General features: G+C 37.6%; 1 protein-coding gene across 2 annotated transcripts; it reads left to right on the top strand.

Moving 5' to 3' along the window:
- The first annotated feature begins 986 nt into the window (after nt 1-986).
- On the top strand, nt 987-15,293 carry GMFB (glia maturation factor beta). 2 transcript variants are annotated; one of them, XM_082734264.1, is made up of 7 exons: nt 987-1,141; nt 5,716-5,812; nt 7,602-7,651; nt 8,290-8,339; nt 8,826-8,908; nt 9,911-9,984; nt 11,589-15,293. In XM_082734264.1, the coding sequence occupies exons 1-7, from the start codon at nt 1,139-1,141 to the stop codon at nt 11,658-11,660; spliced, it is 429 nt and encodes a 142-aa protein (XP_082590390.1). In that variant the 5' UTR covers nt 987-1,138; the 3' UTR covers nt 11,661-15,293. The 2 variants fall into 2 exon arrangements, with proteins under 2 accessions (XP_082590390.1, XP_082590389.1); XM_082734263.1 differs by having other exon boundaries at nt 1,009-1,141; nt 8,823-8,908.
- Nucleotides 15,294-16,072: the final 779 nt, after the last annotated feature.

The raw sequence follows: 16,072 nt of genomic DNA on the forward strand, positions 1-16,072 counted from the left end.
ACTTAATGTTATTTATTAACATGCTAACAAGTTACTAAATGATATCCTGCCTCAAGGAGGTTTTGTTTTTTGTTTTTTGTTCTTAAGATTTTATTTATTTATTTATTTGACAAATCACAAGTAGACAGAGAGGCAGGCAGAGAGAAAAAGGGAAGCAGGCTCCCCACTGAGCAGAGAGCCCAATGCGGGGCTGGATCCCAGGACCCTGAGCCACCCAGGCTCCCCTAGGGAGTTTCTTTATTGAAGGCAGAACTGCATGAATTTAGAGTTCAAACTTTGCTTCTTCCAAACAACGTTCCTCACCACATTAAAAAATCATCTTGCTCTCGTAAGTTCGCATCTCCTACAGAAACTTCTTAAAGTGTCATTAGGCTGTGGTTCGTAACACCTACAGAGACAGCCGTCATTATTCAATTAGACTTCAATAAACAAACACTGTTCAGAAAAGGAATGTATTCATCCAGTCCTGGAAAGTGGTGGGGATCCGGGGTGGGATGTTCAGAGATGGTGGGAGGAAAGGCAGGCATGCCTACGTTTGAGGGTCCTTGGAGGGACCTGGGGGCTTTGGTTTCAGTTCTGGAATGGGTTGAACTCCATGCTCAAAAATACAGTGGAGGGACACCTGGGAGGCTCAGTGGGTTAAAGCCTCTGCCTTCAGCTCAGGTCATGATCTCAGGGATAGAGCCCCGCATCGGGCTCTCTGCTTAGCGGAAAGCCTGCTTCCTCCTCTCTCTGCCTGCCTCTCTGCCTACTTGTGATCTCTGTCTGTCAGATAAATAAATTTAAAAAAAATACAGTGGAGAGTTAAATTTGGAATGTAGGCTCTGGTCAGTGTACATACTTGCCATTGAAACGACTGACTTGACTTAATTAAGTCAGCATGAAATTGCTCTCCTGAGTTTGGCTAAAGCAGACAGAATCTCCTTTCCTAAAAGGAACAGTAACGAGCTGGCGCTCGCGTTTCGGCGAATCTTGAGCCTCGCCTCCCGCCGTCCGCCGTCACGTGGCGGCCCGCCCCGGCCGCGTTGATGGGTGGGGGCGACTCTGCCAGGCGCCGGGGCAGGAAGGGAGGCGGCCGCTGTGCCATTCTTAAAGGGGCCCGAGGGAAGGCGAAGAGCCGCTGACGGCCGGAAGGAAAATGGTGAGTTGCCGCCGGGAGGGCGGGGGCCGGAGGGCTGGGCCAGCCAGCCGGGCTCTCCCGTTTGCCAGAGCCGAGTTCGGCGGGCAGCGCCCGGGGTGAGTCGGCGGCCGCTTCCGCCCCGGCTGCTGGCGCGTGCCCACAGCCAGGGACTTGGCCTCCCTCCGCCGCCGCTGCCACCCCGCCTAAGGACAGCATCCTCCAGCCGGGCCTGGGGTCGACCCGCCCAGCGGATCTCGGGAGTGGGGTTCGGCCAGTACAGCTAGGTTATCCTCGCCCGATCTTTCTGGATGGAGGCTCCCAGCTCCTGAACTGCAGGGTCGGAGGGGCCGGGGGTCTGGCACCTCCAAGGGCTGCCCCCAAACGCCAATTTATGTGCCAGGACCCGGGCCAGGCTTGAGGGCACACAGGCGCTGAGCACCTTCCGCCTGGCGGCCTTTGCAGGAAGGGCTCGAAATTTCAGATTCCATTCTCAACGGCCTCGCCTTAGCTTCTGTCTCCTCCTTCCCCGGCCTGCCTTTAAAAGGATTTTTACATATTGCTTTCCTCCAGTTAGGGCAACTGGAAATCTTTTGACCTACGGGTTTTAGAATTAGCCTTGAAGTGACTGTCAAAAGCTTTAGTTTGTTCTGGGGGCTTTCGCTTCCGTTCTCGAATGGACTGAACCCCTAACTCAAAAATAAAGTGGAGAATTAAATAAATTGCCTAACAAGAATTTGCTGGATCTTTTCCTACCTGGTGTTTAAATATGCTCCTTTCTCTGATTAGAAACCAAACGTAATCCCCCACTGTCCTATGTCTGACCTCCCACTCATTTCGCAACCCACCTCCATCTAATAGATCTTGTCATGGTCACCAAATCCAAGGGACTGTCTTCAGTTCTCATATTTCCTGACTTTTCATCTGCATTCTAGGCAGTTGACTCCTCTCTCCTTTTTGAAGCATTCTCTTCCTGCACGCTTTCCCTTGGCTTCTCTTTTTTCTCCTACTTTTCCTGTTGGACCATTTGTGTCCCATGCAGACTGTTCTCCTTACCTGAATATCACATGTAGGAGTTCTAGGCTCCAGTCTAATGCTTTGTTTTCTATTCTGTATTCTTTCCATCTTTCCTTACACTCATAGCTTCAGTTAACTTCTATCTGTAAGCAGATGACTTGTGAATTTTTATCACGCTTGCTTCTGAGATCCAGTCCAGATCTATATATCCTATTATTTAGTTATCCTCTAGGAAGCTTTTCTCCACTTGGGTGCCTCAGAGCCACCTCAGTTTGTCCAAAGTAGAACTCGTGCTCTTGCCCTGCAGACCTGCTCTTTGCTCTTCCTCAGTGTTCTTAACTCAGTGAAAGCTATTGTTTGGTCTATTACACAAGTGGGAAGCTTCCCAGTCACCTTGATAACACTTTTTCCTAACTCACCCGTTCAGTATCCAGTCTGTCACTAGTGCCTTTAGTGTTAGCTAGAGAGCAGGCTTCAACTGGTTGTGTAACTTTGGGAAAGAAACAACCTTTCTAACCCTTAGTTTCTTGCAAAATGGGGATAAGAGAACAAACTCATCCTAAGGGATTGTTTTGAGTATGAGAGGAGATGCATGTAAAAGATATTGCACTGTGTTTCTCTCATGGCGTTTAATATATGTTAACTGTTATTAGTAGTTATTTCTCTGTTTCTGTTGATCTCCATCAACCTCAGCTACTTTTCATCTCTCCTTTGTACTAAGCTTGCCAAGTAACTAGTCTTGCTTTATTCATCTTGGCACTCTGCCTGTTTCCTGTATGCAGATCTGGTCACGTTTCCCATAACCACTCTGCTTAAAACACTTTAGTGGCTTCCCATTGCTCATAGGATAAAGACCAAAATATGACCCACTGGGCCCTATGTGGTCCAGCCCCTCCCCAACTTCCTGTTATACCATGTTCCAGCTCATTCTCTGTGCTTGAGTCATGCAGGCCTTTCATTAACTTAGATGTGCTGTGATCCCTTTAATCAAAGAGTCTATGCATAGGCAGTTTTGGTCCTCCAGATACCTTTTTCAGGCAGATCTTTTGTGATTATGGTGTTCTTCTTCAGTCATAAGTTAGTAGCAGCCTTTGTTTCTACTATCTAGTTCTTATCACAGGTGCAAACAAGTATGTTTTCTTATGTGATCCTTTTGATGTAGGTCTGTTCTGTATAGACTATATTAGAAGCTCCCTGAGGGCAGGCCCATATTATTTATTTTATATGACCAATTGTATCCCCAGCCCTTAGCACAGTGCTTACACTCACTAAGTGTTCCTGATGTGGATAAACCAGTAGGTGAACACTTGAGTTCAACTCTGCCCTTAACTGTGTGTTAATATTTTCTCATATAGAGTTGTTTGCAGAGTGTTACACTTATTCTTAAATGCTTCTACTAAGCAATTAGAATTGACTGAGCCTGGGTCCCTTTTCTTGTAGAAAGGAATCTTATTATGGTATTGGGAGGGGTGAATATGCCCCCCCAAAGAGCTATATAAATTAAATCACAGCACGTTTTTCACTTGGTTCCTGGTCCTTAGAAGGTCAAGATTGCACGAGCAGCTCTGAGTATGAGAGGTGGAAGATAAGACTTGTAATAAATTGGTCTTTGCCTGAAGAGTAATCTAAAACACTTATTCGTTTCACTAATGGGTTCTACCTTTGGTTGAAGAGAGAATGAAAAGTCTAGTTTTTTTACTCTATATCTTTCTTGAAAGATAGAAAAAAATAGACTAGGATTGAATACTACTTTCAGGAAGCTCCATATGACTTAGCACCTTTTTCTCTAAGGAGAACTAATAAGATGCATGTACTTGACTCCTGCAGGAGTCTTATTCATTGGATAATAATAATTGGTGGGATATCCTTTCTTACTGTGAATAGCATATCCTGGGATATATCATACCTTACATATTACCAGTGTTCTGAGTTTAAAGGACAATTTAAAATTGACAGCTATTTCCTGCTTTAACTTACGCTCTCATTTACCCATGAGGTTAAAAAAGCAAGCTTTTATTAAATGTGTGTTTTAACTTAAAATTGAAAACATTAATCCTTTCGGGTTATAATGACACATCTGTGTTTAGCATTAGTCTCAGAACTCTTCTAATTCTCTTGAAGGAGTTGGGGTGGGGAGTTTGGGGTGGGGGCCTTATATATGAAAAGATTAAAGAATGTGGACCTTGTTTGGCACCTGACTCAATTAAACCATCTGCTGGGGAAAAAAACCAAAACATTGAGGGGAATTTGAATCCTGCTTGTTTGTTTGATACTGGAATTATTGTTAGTTTTTTAAGGTGAGGTAATGTTTTTGTCCTTATATTCTTAATGTCACATACTGTCATTTTAATGATACATACATATTTATAGTTGAAATAACTTTGGGCCTTTTGACAGTCCATCAGGCAGTGTGGAGAGTGATCATGTGATAAGATTGGCTGTGTGTTGATAATGTTTGAAGCTGAATTATAGGTGCATAGGGTTCCACGATACTTTTTTCTTGTATGTGTTCAAAGTTTCACACATTGAAAAAAGGGAAAAAAAAATCCATGCTTGTGTTTAAAATCAGTAATACATTTGCATTACTATGAGAAGAGTCCTCTGGTCATTTCCTTGCCACATTTCAATGGATCTCTTACATTTTTTCATAATTTGTAAAAGCTGGTTTTAGTTGTTTTTGTTTTTTTTAAAGATTTTATTTATTTATTTGACAGACAGAGATCACAAGGAGGCAGAGAGGCAGGCAGAGAGAGAGAGGGAAGCAGGTGCCCTGCTGAGCAGAGAGCCTGATGCGGGGCTCAATTCCAGGACCCTGGGATCATGACCTGAGCTGACGAAGGCAGAGGCCCCAACCCACTGAGCCACCCAGGCGCCCCTGCTTTTAGTTTTTATATTTGTTCATCTGGTTTTGTTTTCATAGTTCCTTTTTTTTTTTTTTTTTTTAAGTAATCTCTACAGCCAATGTGGGGCTTGAACTCATGACCCCAAGAACAAGAGTTGCATGCTTTACAGACTGAGCCAGCCAGGCATCTCATTTCATAATTCTCAATAATTCTTTTTTTAAATTCCCATAGTCATTTCATTAAGATAGAAAATGTTGTTGGTTTTTACTCTTGTGGTTCATCTTTCATACTTTATTTGTTATTTTTTCATAGTTGTGAGACACAAAAATGAACCAAGGTCTTATTAATTCAAAGTATAATAAAGATTACTTTCCTGCCTAGTACAAAAATGTCATACTTTGTAACAGCAGACAGTGATCCTTGAATTTCCTATATTCTCTTCCTCTATGATTCTGATGAAGTTGCACATTATTGTATCTAGTTCTTTAAGCTATTTATTAGACAAAGAGAAAGTGAAAGCGTAGCCTAGATGTAAGATGAACAAATGTATATAATTCAGATACAAACATTGGTAGATTTAAAACCTTTTTAAGTATTCGTGTGTTTCATGTTAACCCACATAATTGTGACATTTGTAGATGTCAGTATATGTTTTTAAAGGTATTAAATTTTATAACTTTAACACATACTTGTACTGAAGTTACGGTGTTTTATACATGATTTTTTTTTCTTTTCTAGAGTGAGTCTTTGGTGGTTTGTGATGTCGCTGAAGATTTAGTGGAAAAGCTGAGAAAGTTTCGTTTTCGCAAAGAAACGAACAATGCTGCCATTATAAGTAAGCTAAACGTGATTGCCTCAGTTACATGGTCTTCATTGATTTTTATCTTGTAGCTACATTGAATAAACTGAGCCATTAGGAAATAATTTGCCTCCTTCTGTTTTAATCTTCTCCCTTGCTTTTATTTATTTATTCATTAAAAAAAAGATTTTATGTATTTACTTGTCAGAGAGAGAGAGAATGCAGGCGCACAGGGGTGTGCACAAGCAGGGGGAGTGGCAGACTCCCTGCTGTGCAAGGGTGGGGGAATGGGGACTCCATCGCTGGACCCTGGGATCATGACCTGTGCCAAAGGGAGAATCTTAACGGATGGAGCCACTCAGGTGTCCCTTCGCCTTGCTTTTACATCACTTTAAAAAATAAGTAACAGCTGTTATTCCAGAACAGAGCTGGAGTGCCCTACCTCTCTCCTCAGCTGCATGTACAGCTCTGGAGAAGATGATCTTAGCCACCCAGTCATTGAAGTGACCCATCCAACTCCATCCTTTAACTTCTCAGGAGCCTAAAAATTGCCTGATCATTCCATCTGAGCCAGAAACCTTTGCCTGCACCTAAAATGTTAAAGTGTTCAGCATTGTCTTCATAGTGATTTGAGGCCTTATTTCAATTCTTGATTTGAGCCGCTAGTTTCATAGAGATTACTTTTTAAGTGTCACTGACTTCTGACAGTGGGAAGAATGATTTGCATATTGCCTCTCCCACTGTGAGCTTATCTGATGTTATGCAGATTTCTTTTATATTCTTAAGTAGTATTTAATATGTGGGGTAGGGATTTAGAAAGGTGAAAGAAGAGCAAGGGGTTAACAGTATAGATCTCTATAGACTATACTTAACAGAGAGGCATCTGGCAGACGGGAGTTAATGAGGTAGTGACAACTTGTAATGAGTTTGGGGCGCCTGGGTGGCTCCATGGGTTAAGCCTCTGCCTCAGCTTGGGTCATGGTCTCGGGGTCTTGGGATAGGCTCAGGTCTGGCTCTCTGCTCGGCAGGGAGCCTGCTTCCCCCTCTCTCTCCGCCTGCCTCTCTGCCTACTTGTGGTCTCTCTCTCCCTGTCAAATAAATAAATTTTTAAAAACCACTTAAAAAAATACAATGTAGGCAAATATTTCTTAAAAGTGAAAATTCGTGTCCATGCTTTTGTGCTGTGAAAGGTAAAGCTATTTGAGACCTTAATATCTTACGGAATTTACTATGAAATTAGTGTAAAACGAAAAATGGCCAACTTTTTAGAGTTATAGAAAGAATAAAGGCATAGATTATCTAAACATATTTCAGCTTGGCTTTGGGTTATGTTACGCATATTTGGATATGGATCTCACTGCTATTTGGTAATCCACTATCTCATAATAATCCCATTGCTCTATGAAGTCTTGGCTCTGGAGAAGCTGGGAATTGGTTCTATCATAACTCCTGGTCTGCTTGTCCTTTGCAGTTCTAACCATGTTACATAGACCAGTCTCATTTACAGTCACCCTTTTGGACCTTATTATGTAGGGAGTTGCATTTGAGTTAGAAAATTCTTCAGATACTCAGAAAATGTAAGGAGTTGACATAAAATTCTAAATACACAAATTAGGTGATGGAAATTCTGGGTAAAAGCCTTTAAATGCTGACTGCTTGAAAAGCACAGCTAGCTAATAGACCGTACACAAAACTGCAAAGGAGGTTTATGTTTGTGTTTCTTAATGTTTTAATTTTAGATGCCTGAAAAAGGGCTGAGACTCTTGGTTGGGGAGATGAAGGTCCATTAGAATCACAGTTTACTTACACGGTATTTTTATTTTAGTGAAGATTGATAAGGATAAGCGCCTGGTGGTACTGGATGAAGAGCTTGAGGTTTGTTTGATCAGCTAAGTACATTTTTATAGTTAAGCAATTTTTATTGCCTAAGAGTTGATATATTAGTTATGTGTACTTTTACAATGAGTCTAAGTAAATGCTCATTATGTATGAAAAGCCTGTGCAAATTATTAGGTAGCATGTTGTCTTGCTAATTGTATCACCTTCTTTAAAACATTACTGAAATCCAGTGTAATAAGTGATAGAAGATAAGGCTACTTGTCTGGTGTAACTTCTCAATTGGTTGGCCAGTAATTAAAAACCAAAATGCTATAACCTAAGCACTTAGTTTGTCAAATTAAGTAACTAATTTAGACTGAAAAGAAATTCACTTTTTCCCCTAAATCAGACATTGATTTTTTTTTGATGGTTGGCTTATTATCTTATTCTGTTATTTCCTGATAGCTGGAGCATGAGTACAACTATTCTGTTAATAAATGGAACTAAACTGAGTGGGCTTTCAATGGATTGGGGGTTGAGTAATCTCAGGTTATATACAATTTAGTAACATAAGATTTTATGTTGTGGTATAAGGTTATGAATTTATATCTGTTAGTAGAATGGGTGATTGGAATATTTCTTAAGGATTTAGGGGTCAGAAAATGCTTATAAGTTGTTTTTCTTTATGGTGCCAGGGCATTTCACCAGATGAACTTAAAGATGAACTACCTGAACGACAACCTCGATATCCTTTTCTTAGTGCTTTAAAAAGATTTGTTTTCTTTAGTGGTTAGAATTTTATTTATGAAGTTGGTTTGTTCAATTTTTAAAACTCCTGTATTTTACAAAATTTTCTCCTACACCATGATCACAATCAAAAGGTGCACACATATTGGACTAAGAAAAATGGGAAATTGACATACTAGTGGGATGAATTATTTCCTTTTTAAAAAATTCCCTTTATTATTATGTGTTTATAGTAAAAATTTAGAAAAAAATCCATACTTTTAATAAATTTATTTTTAACAGATTATATGTTTCTGTACCTTATCTTTGGGGCTCATGTATGCTTTTGTGGAAAGATAATGATAATAAAGGTATGGCTCAAATGGAGAGGACAGAAATTTACTACTCACTAGCTCTCCAGGTGTTTATTTTCTTTCAAAACTTTGTTGGTAAGTACTTGTGTCAAATAGAGCAGTAATTTTAGTTTCTTTAACTTGAGAAAAACCTTCATTGTGTATAGTTATAAATACCAACATGACGATGGAAGAGTTTCATATCCTCTGTGCTTTATTTTCTCCAGTCCTGTTGGTGAGTGAATTTCTTTGAATAGTGCATGTTTGGTTCTGATCTAATTAAACCATTTTTCTAGGAGACAAATTGTGTGCTTATTTTTAAAGATGTGAAGTGTTGAAAAACCTAAATAGAGTTATGTGTGCATATGCACGTGAATTCATCCCTAGAAAGAAGTGGCTATAAAGTGTCATCTATTAGAACTTGCTTGTTTTCTAGGATAAATTTCTAGAAGTGTAATTGTTTCGGTCAAATCGTACATACATTTTAAGGGATGTAAAATGTAGCGACATTTTAAAACAACATAAATTTTCTTTTTAGGTTTTGTGAAGTACATGAACTTCATGTATAATTATATACATATTTGCACTTATCTTTAAAATAGTACTCAATGATGATATGCCTGTAACCTTACAAATAGTCCCAGAATAGCTAATGTTGGATATTGAAGTCACTTCCTGTTATTTAAGATATATCCATTATACCCAGAACTCCCAGTACTACTACCATTTAAGCCCACATTAAACTCTCCAAACTCTTCTCTAAACTTTACTACTTGTATCATTTACTTATCACTTAAAATAGCTACAGTACTTTTTAAACTTAATATGTAAGCAGCCTGTAACTTTTTTCCAGAGCAGATCTCCCCACACTGATCCATCACCATTTCCAAACCCATATATGTTAGGCATCCATAAAACTAATCTTGATATTTAATGTCAAAATTAATATTGTACTGAAAAGTTCTTAAGTATTTACAGAGGTATAAAAGATCGGCAGAGATCTAGTCACATTTATTTTTATCAACCCCAGGGACTTGTTTGTCATTTAGCTATGGCTCTGTGCAGGCAATATGCAGTGTTAAGACTCTTGAAATACAACCATATACAGTTAGACTGAAGCTTTCTCTAAACCTGAGTGCTTAAGAAAATTCTGAATGTGTCATTGTAGAAGTACAAAATGAAAACCTATCACTTTTTCAAACTCTAAGTCTCATTTCTATACTAATCTCTTTTCCAGGGTGTAAGCCTGAACAACAGATGATGTATGCTGGGAGTAAGAATAAGCTAGTCCAAACAGCTGAACTAACCAAGGTGGTATTTGTGTTTGACTGGCTTGTTGAGATAATATTTTCCCTCATTATTAGAGTATTAGCTAAAGTAAGCTGAAGAGTTAGGTATTTTTATTCAGGTGAATGTTATTTAGAGCAGTAAACTTAAAAGAGTTTTACTGTTTGGAAATAGAATGATAGAAGTCTTTAAGTATGTTTTTTGAACGGAAATGATAAATTGATTAGCAGAAATCATGTTTAAAATATAGGCAGCTTGAGAAAAGCCACTGCCATTATTCAATCTATTTTGAGTTTTTCATTTTCCATACTGTAGTTTCTAGTAGATAAAAGTAAGCATTGAAGCTTCTCAGAGCTCTTTACCATGGGCTCAATGAACCACATTCTGTGCAGGAATTCCATATTATGTAGTTAACTGTATATTTTTCCCAAGTCTGAAATTGTTAAGAATACTTACTAGCTTTATTAAGCTAGACCATTCTGTTTTTTATGAGATACTTTCCTTAAAATTTAGCATGCCCCCATTGTTTTATGGCATTATTGAAGTTTAACGGTAAGAGGGGTATATATTCTCAAACTTTATTTAATATCCATGTATTAGTTTATTTGAAAAAAGTATATACTTTTAAGGTTTTGAGATGGGATATTATATCACTAAAATAATATTAAATAACCTTTCCTTTCAGGTTTTAAGTACAGCATCAGTGTTTTCCCCTTTAATGTTTAACCATGAGCCCATGAGATGTCTTTAAGTGCCCTCTGCCTTTTCCCTTTAGCTCATGTAATTGTCATTGACACCAACAACTTATAGACACTACTTTTTCTCATTTGTACCATAGGAACACCCTGGAATTGCTCTAAGAGGGTTGGGTGATAAGGAAGGAGCTCTGTTAACAGCCTCATTTCCATTCTAATCCCACGGCACACCATCAAGTGCTGGTATTAAGACATTACAATATATGTTACTATTATAAATAATCACATCGAATCCTCACCACAGTCCTGAGGTTGATGATGTTATGCCTGTTCTGGAGATGGGAGAGCTGAGGTTCAGAAAATGAAAGACTTGCCCAGGGTTGCATAATAGTAAATGACACTGCTGGGTTTCAAACCCATCCTTTCTGCTCTATTACATCATTTCTGTAGAGCCGTTATACTTCCTAGGCCAGTTTGTGTACAGATTGTTGGAGAGATTGATGGCTGTGGACCTGTAGTCCGTCCTTTTCAGAACAATCTACAGCTTGTCTTTCCTCCAACTATGGAAGACTAGCGTATGTTCTTCCATTTCCTAACTAACTAGATTGATTTTAGTTTTGTGTACTTGGGGTATCTCTTCTAATGGGTAAGATGTACAGAACTCTTAGAGTTAGTAGATTTGATCCATAGATTCTTTTAGAATATTCATAGCTTTTAAGAGAGTTCTGGTTTTATGACATCTTACTGCTAAACTTTGGTAAGTCAGTACTTAGCATTTTAAAAAAGTAAAGGTATAGCTAATTTACAAAGTTAAGTCCTGACCAACATGAATGAAAGGAAGGAGAATTAGGTATTTAATACTCCTATATACAATGTGTTTGATTTTTTTTTTTTTTGAGAGTCTCAAAGTATGACCTAACGTTTTTTCTTAAGGTATTTGAAATAAGAAATACCGAAGACCTAACTGAAGAATGGTTACGTGAGAAACTTGGATTTTTCCACTAATGTGAACTTCTGTGTTTCTAAAGTATTTATGTATTAACCTGACCATACTGGAACCAGACATAAATACTTATGCCTAAAAATGCACTGTTACTTACAGTTTGTTTCCTGCAGTAAAGAAAAATTATTCATTTGTTCAAAGTTTGAACAAAGGGGAAATCATCTTCATAGTAATGAAATTTGTAAAGTGTTTCCTTATATTTGTAATTGTTAGGTGGACTACTTCTCTCCAGGGACTTTTTGCACTCTTGTGACTAATTTCTATAACCTATGGTTCAGAATTTGTTACTATTTACAGACACCATTGGAAAGTGGGTATTAGATTGTGATAGACAACAGTTGCCTCCTTTTGACAAATACTGGATATTAGCAGTTTATATATGAAAATAGCATATTATCACTTGTCAAATCTTTAAAATTAATTTGGGGTAAGAGACTTGAATGACCCAATACAGAGCCATGAAAAATAATTTACTGTAGTGTAAGCTGCATTACAGGTACACTTGTCATCAATTCCATACCTTCTGTGCTTTCCTGTATCTTTTAAATCAAGTGCAGAAACTTTGTTCATCAATCATTCATTCTTAAGGTCTGGTGTTAGATTTTATAGTAGTTATGACTATTATGTTTTCTTCTTACAGAAAATAGCATTGTAGTCTTGGAAATTGATAGATTGGAACTAATCAAGAACTTCATTCCTTGTTGTGCCATGGCTAGTTTTGCATCTGGGTTAATAACACCTTATTTATAAAGCACCTCTTAATGTTGTCCTGTGAACACAAGTTATTTTAAATGTGTTAATACTGTGCCTTTTATTTGTTAGCTTTAAAGTTAGTTTAAGACTTTTACACTGCCAGTATTCCAGATTTGGTGAAATTAATACTTTTGTAAGGGGTCCAAGTAAAACAATTTTCTAATGTGTGTATCTGAAATTTGTAATAAAATCAACTTCATATTTTTAAAAATTCCAACTATCTGCTTGCATTGGTGAATATATGGCAGTTGAAAGTTATAATTTGGGATATATTTATGATTACCCATGTGCCGTGGGAAAAATTAACTTATCTTAAAATCTTGGCCAGAGTTAATAATATTAACACATCAATAGAAATTGCGTCTTCTGTCCTAAATGTCAGAAGATAGTCTGAACTGGACATCCATCTTGTTGGCATCCTTGGCATAAAGCAAGGATTGTAATATATAGTGTACTTTAAGAACAACATAGAAGTAATTGTTCAACATTAATTTGACAAAAGGTCTTAGGACTCTAAAGACTAACCAAATTTGGTGAGCGAATTCTTATATTAAGAATATCTTAGTCATTTCAAAACTATAAAGGCATTATTTTATGTCAGTGTATTTTTCATTTATATATTCTCTGCTTTTTTTTTTTTTAAGGTTTCTGTGCCAACACTAATAAAGAGGTAAAGATAGTTGGAATTTTCACAATATTGACTCTTTTGTGGCCAACACTGTTTGGCTTCACTAACCTAAAAAACGGGAAGCAATAGGAAGTTAGTTGGAGAAGAGGAAGTGCTAGAGTGGGCATTTGTTTTGGTTAATGAATGGGAAGGATTATTTTTTCCAATTTTCAGGGGGATTGAGAGAGAGAGAAAGAGACACCTTCACCCAGGAAGTTTACAAATTATGAATTCTTTAAACAGCTATTTTGATATTGGAGAATAATGCTTATAATTCTGTGGAAATGCAGATATAACCCAGGTGAATGAGAGTGTTTTTAATGTTTTTAAATGAAGGAAATAAGATTTCATTTCACCGTGTTTGCAGCAATAAGAGAAGCTAGTGCTGCAAGAATGTATTTTTTAATGAGGTTCTTTATTTTGTCTTGCATGTTTTAGTTGTTTTGGTTAGTTTTCAAATTTGAAAGTCCTCCATATTGTCAGAGGCTACTGACTTCCATAAACAGAACTTAGTTCCCCTGTTCTCTAACAGGGACAAAGAGCTGTGATAAATCATGCTTTTTTGAGCTTGTTTGACTCCTGATCAATAACATGTATTTTGCAAGACAACAACATGTTTTGGCTCCCTCTGTCCTATAGGGAGATTAGGGAGATTTACACATCCAATGCTCTAGAATGTTCTCGGACTTTTATGTAAACTTCCCTTCCATGTAATCAAATTTTGCATTCTTCTTTTCAAGTATATGTTCAATTTGCTCTTTTTCTGCCTTCTCTCATATAATAACTCCAGATTGGATAATTCCAATTTTTACATTCCATAGCTTTCTGGTGCAGCCATTCCCATTCATGTCGTAATCTTTCCCTTTTGGCATCAGCTTTTTTCCTGGGAACCTCCTTCATGGTCTTCTAAGTCAGCATTAGTTTTGAAATTGTTGGCCTTGTATAAGTTCTGCATAGCATCTAATAGAGTCAACTAGTAATCCTAGCATGTTTTTAGTACGGTTTTGGTGGCAACATAAATGACATATGAAGAAAACTGTTCTCAGGTTACTATGCTGAAATTCCAAAATGTCAAGAGTTTTGAATAGTCTTCGCTTTGTTCTGGTATTGAAGCAATCATGTTAGGAGAAAGGTTGTTAGACTGTTTTTTGTTTAATTGACTTCTAAAATAAATGTTCAAATTGTCTATTTCTAAAAAGTTTACCAGATGCATAGTGCAGTTAAACATACTCTTGTTTAAGAGGGTGTTACTAAATTTTTTATTACCGTTACAACCCTTTGTGGCAAAATGTCTGTCAGCACTTTTCTCTCCCCTTTTATCTCCTATTTTCAGGAGTCAAATGTAGCCATAAACTGTATCCTGGTCTGACACTTTAATTAAAAATTTCCAGTTAGAGGAATTTATTGCCAAATTAAATTTGGCTGTCTTTGTTCCCCATCTATATAGATAGTAAAGAAGGTATCCTTAAAAAAACGTTTGGACTACTTTAAAACCTGAGCAATGTCATTAATCCATAATGTGGACTAGTGATGAATAGATATTTTCATAAGAGTTTAAATGCTGATATTTGGTGGAAGTAGAAAGTAACTTGTATTCTGTCAATTCAAATATTCTTAGTACGGTTGCTTTCCCTGTTTGTTCAATGGACTGATAATACTGGAATCTATAGAACTTGAGCCTTTACAACTTGTGTGAAAAAGTGTCTCAAACATTTCTGGACAAATCTTATTTTGTATTTCTGGAAGAATGTAAATCTTCTTAGGTGACTTAACACCAATGGTCCCAAGTTGAATATTCTTGAGAAAATTTGTTTCTTGTTATGCCGTTTGACATTTCAAATCAGTGACCATGTTCCTATAATATGCAGAACACCTATGTTAAGGTTGTGATAGAAACTGTGTTTTCTTGCTTTTTGGAATATAGTTCATACACATATATTACTTGAATATTGTTTGAGATCACTAACTTGCCAGGGCAGTTCCCACTGATCTGGATGGTCCAATATAATCTCATTTAGGAGGCTTGAAACATTAATGGTTTAGTCTTGTGAATTTTAACAGTTCCCTGTCATCATTTAATAAACTCAACAACTGGCACAACTTCTTAAGCTGTGATTTCAGTCTCTGCTAGTTCATTATTGCATGTTTATTTTGGACAGTCTTCTGTTAAGCATGGTGCTTGTACTGGTTTAAATAAAATGTTAACATGAAAGGACTTCTGGCTTGTCATTTTTTTTCTCACCTCCTCTCCCTTTTGGAGTTACCATTACCTGCCTGGCTCAGTTGTGGCCTTTGCGTGAGCCACACAGATTCAGCAGTTTGCTTTCTCTGGAAAAAACTGAGAGGCAAAATAAATAGGAACCACTTGGCAAAGATCGGAATGGGTGAGGGAGAATTTAACAAGGCTATAAAGATTTCTAAAACTTGTTCTGAGGCTAAAATGATTTGTTTGTAGTGGCAGAGGGCATTATCTCAAATGATGAACCCTTTGCTCTCAAAGGGAAAACCATAAATTAAAGGGGCTGTGCACTTCTAAAAAATCAAATTGAAGCATCTTCTATTGAATATAGTATGTCACTATTTACTAGACATCCATTGAAGGTCCATCTTGCCTTTGTTTTAAACTATTCTGCATGGTTTGTGTTTCATAGCTATCGAGTGAATACAAGACACCACTACTTACCTAATTTGTAGAGTCTACCATACACTTCCTGTGATTGAATACATGCTAAAAGTCATGATTTGTTCACGTTTGTGAAAGGAATAGTTTATTGTCTTCCTGTCTTCAGGAATCTCACAAGGAGATTTGCCCAGAGCTTGGAAACAGGTATTATTTCTCAAATTTGTCCATTTACCTATTCAAAACCGCCAGCTCCTAAATTTTTTCACCTTGGTTTTGTTTGGTTGGTTTTGTTTGTTTTTGCTTTTGTTTTTTGGCCTTTTCACTTTTCAGCAGCAAAAAGCATTTCTAACCACTTAATGTCCCAGGGTGGG

Source organism: Mustela nivalis, assembly GCF_964662115.1.
Source record: "Mustela nivalis genome assembly, chromosome: 6".
Taxonomy (NCBI): domain Eukaryota; kingdom Metazoa; phylum Chordata; class Mammalia; order Carnivora; family Mustelidae; genus Mustela; species Mustela nivalis.

What these genes read in the sequence shown, in the direction of transcription:
- GMFB (XM_082734263.1), top strand. An exon ending in TACTGGATGAAGAGCTTGAG is followed by an intron (nt 7,652 to 8,289) that starts GTTTGTTTGATC and finishes TTATGGTGCCAG; the next exon opens with GGCATTTCACCAGATGAACT. An exon ending in AAACAGCTGAACTAACCAAG is followed by an intron (nt 9,985 to 11,588) that starts GTGGTATTTGTG and finishes TTTTTTCTTAAG; the next exon opens with GTATTTGAAATAAGAAATAC.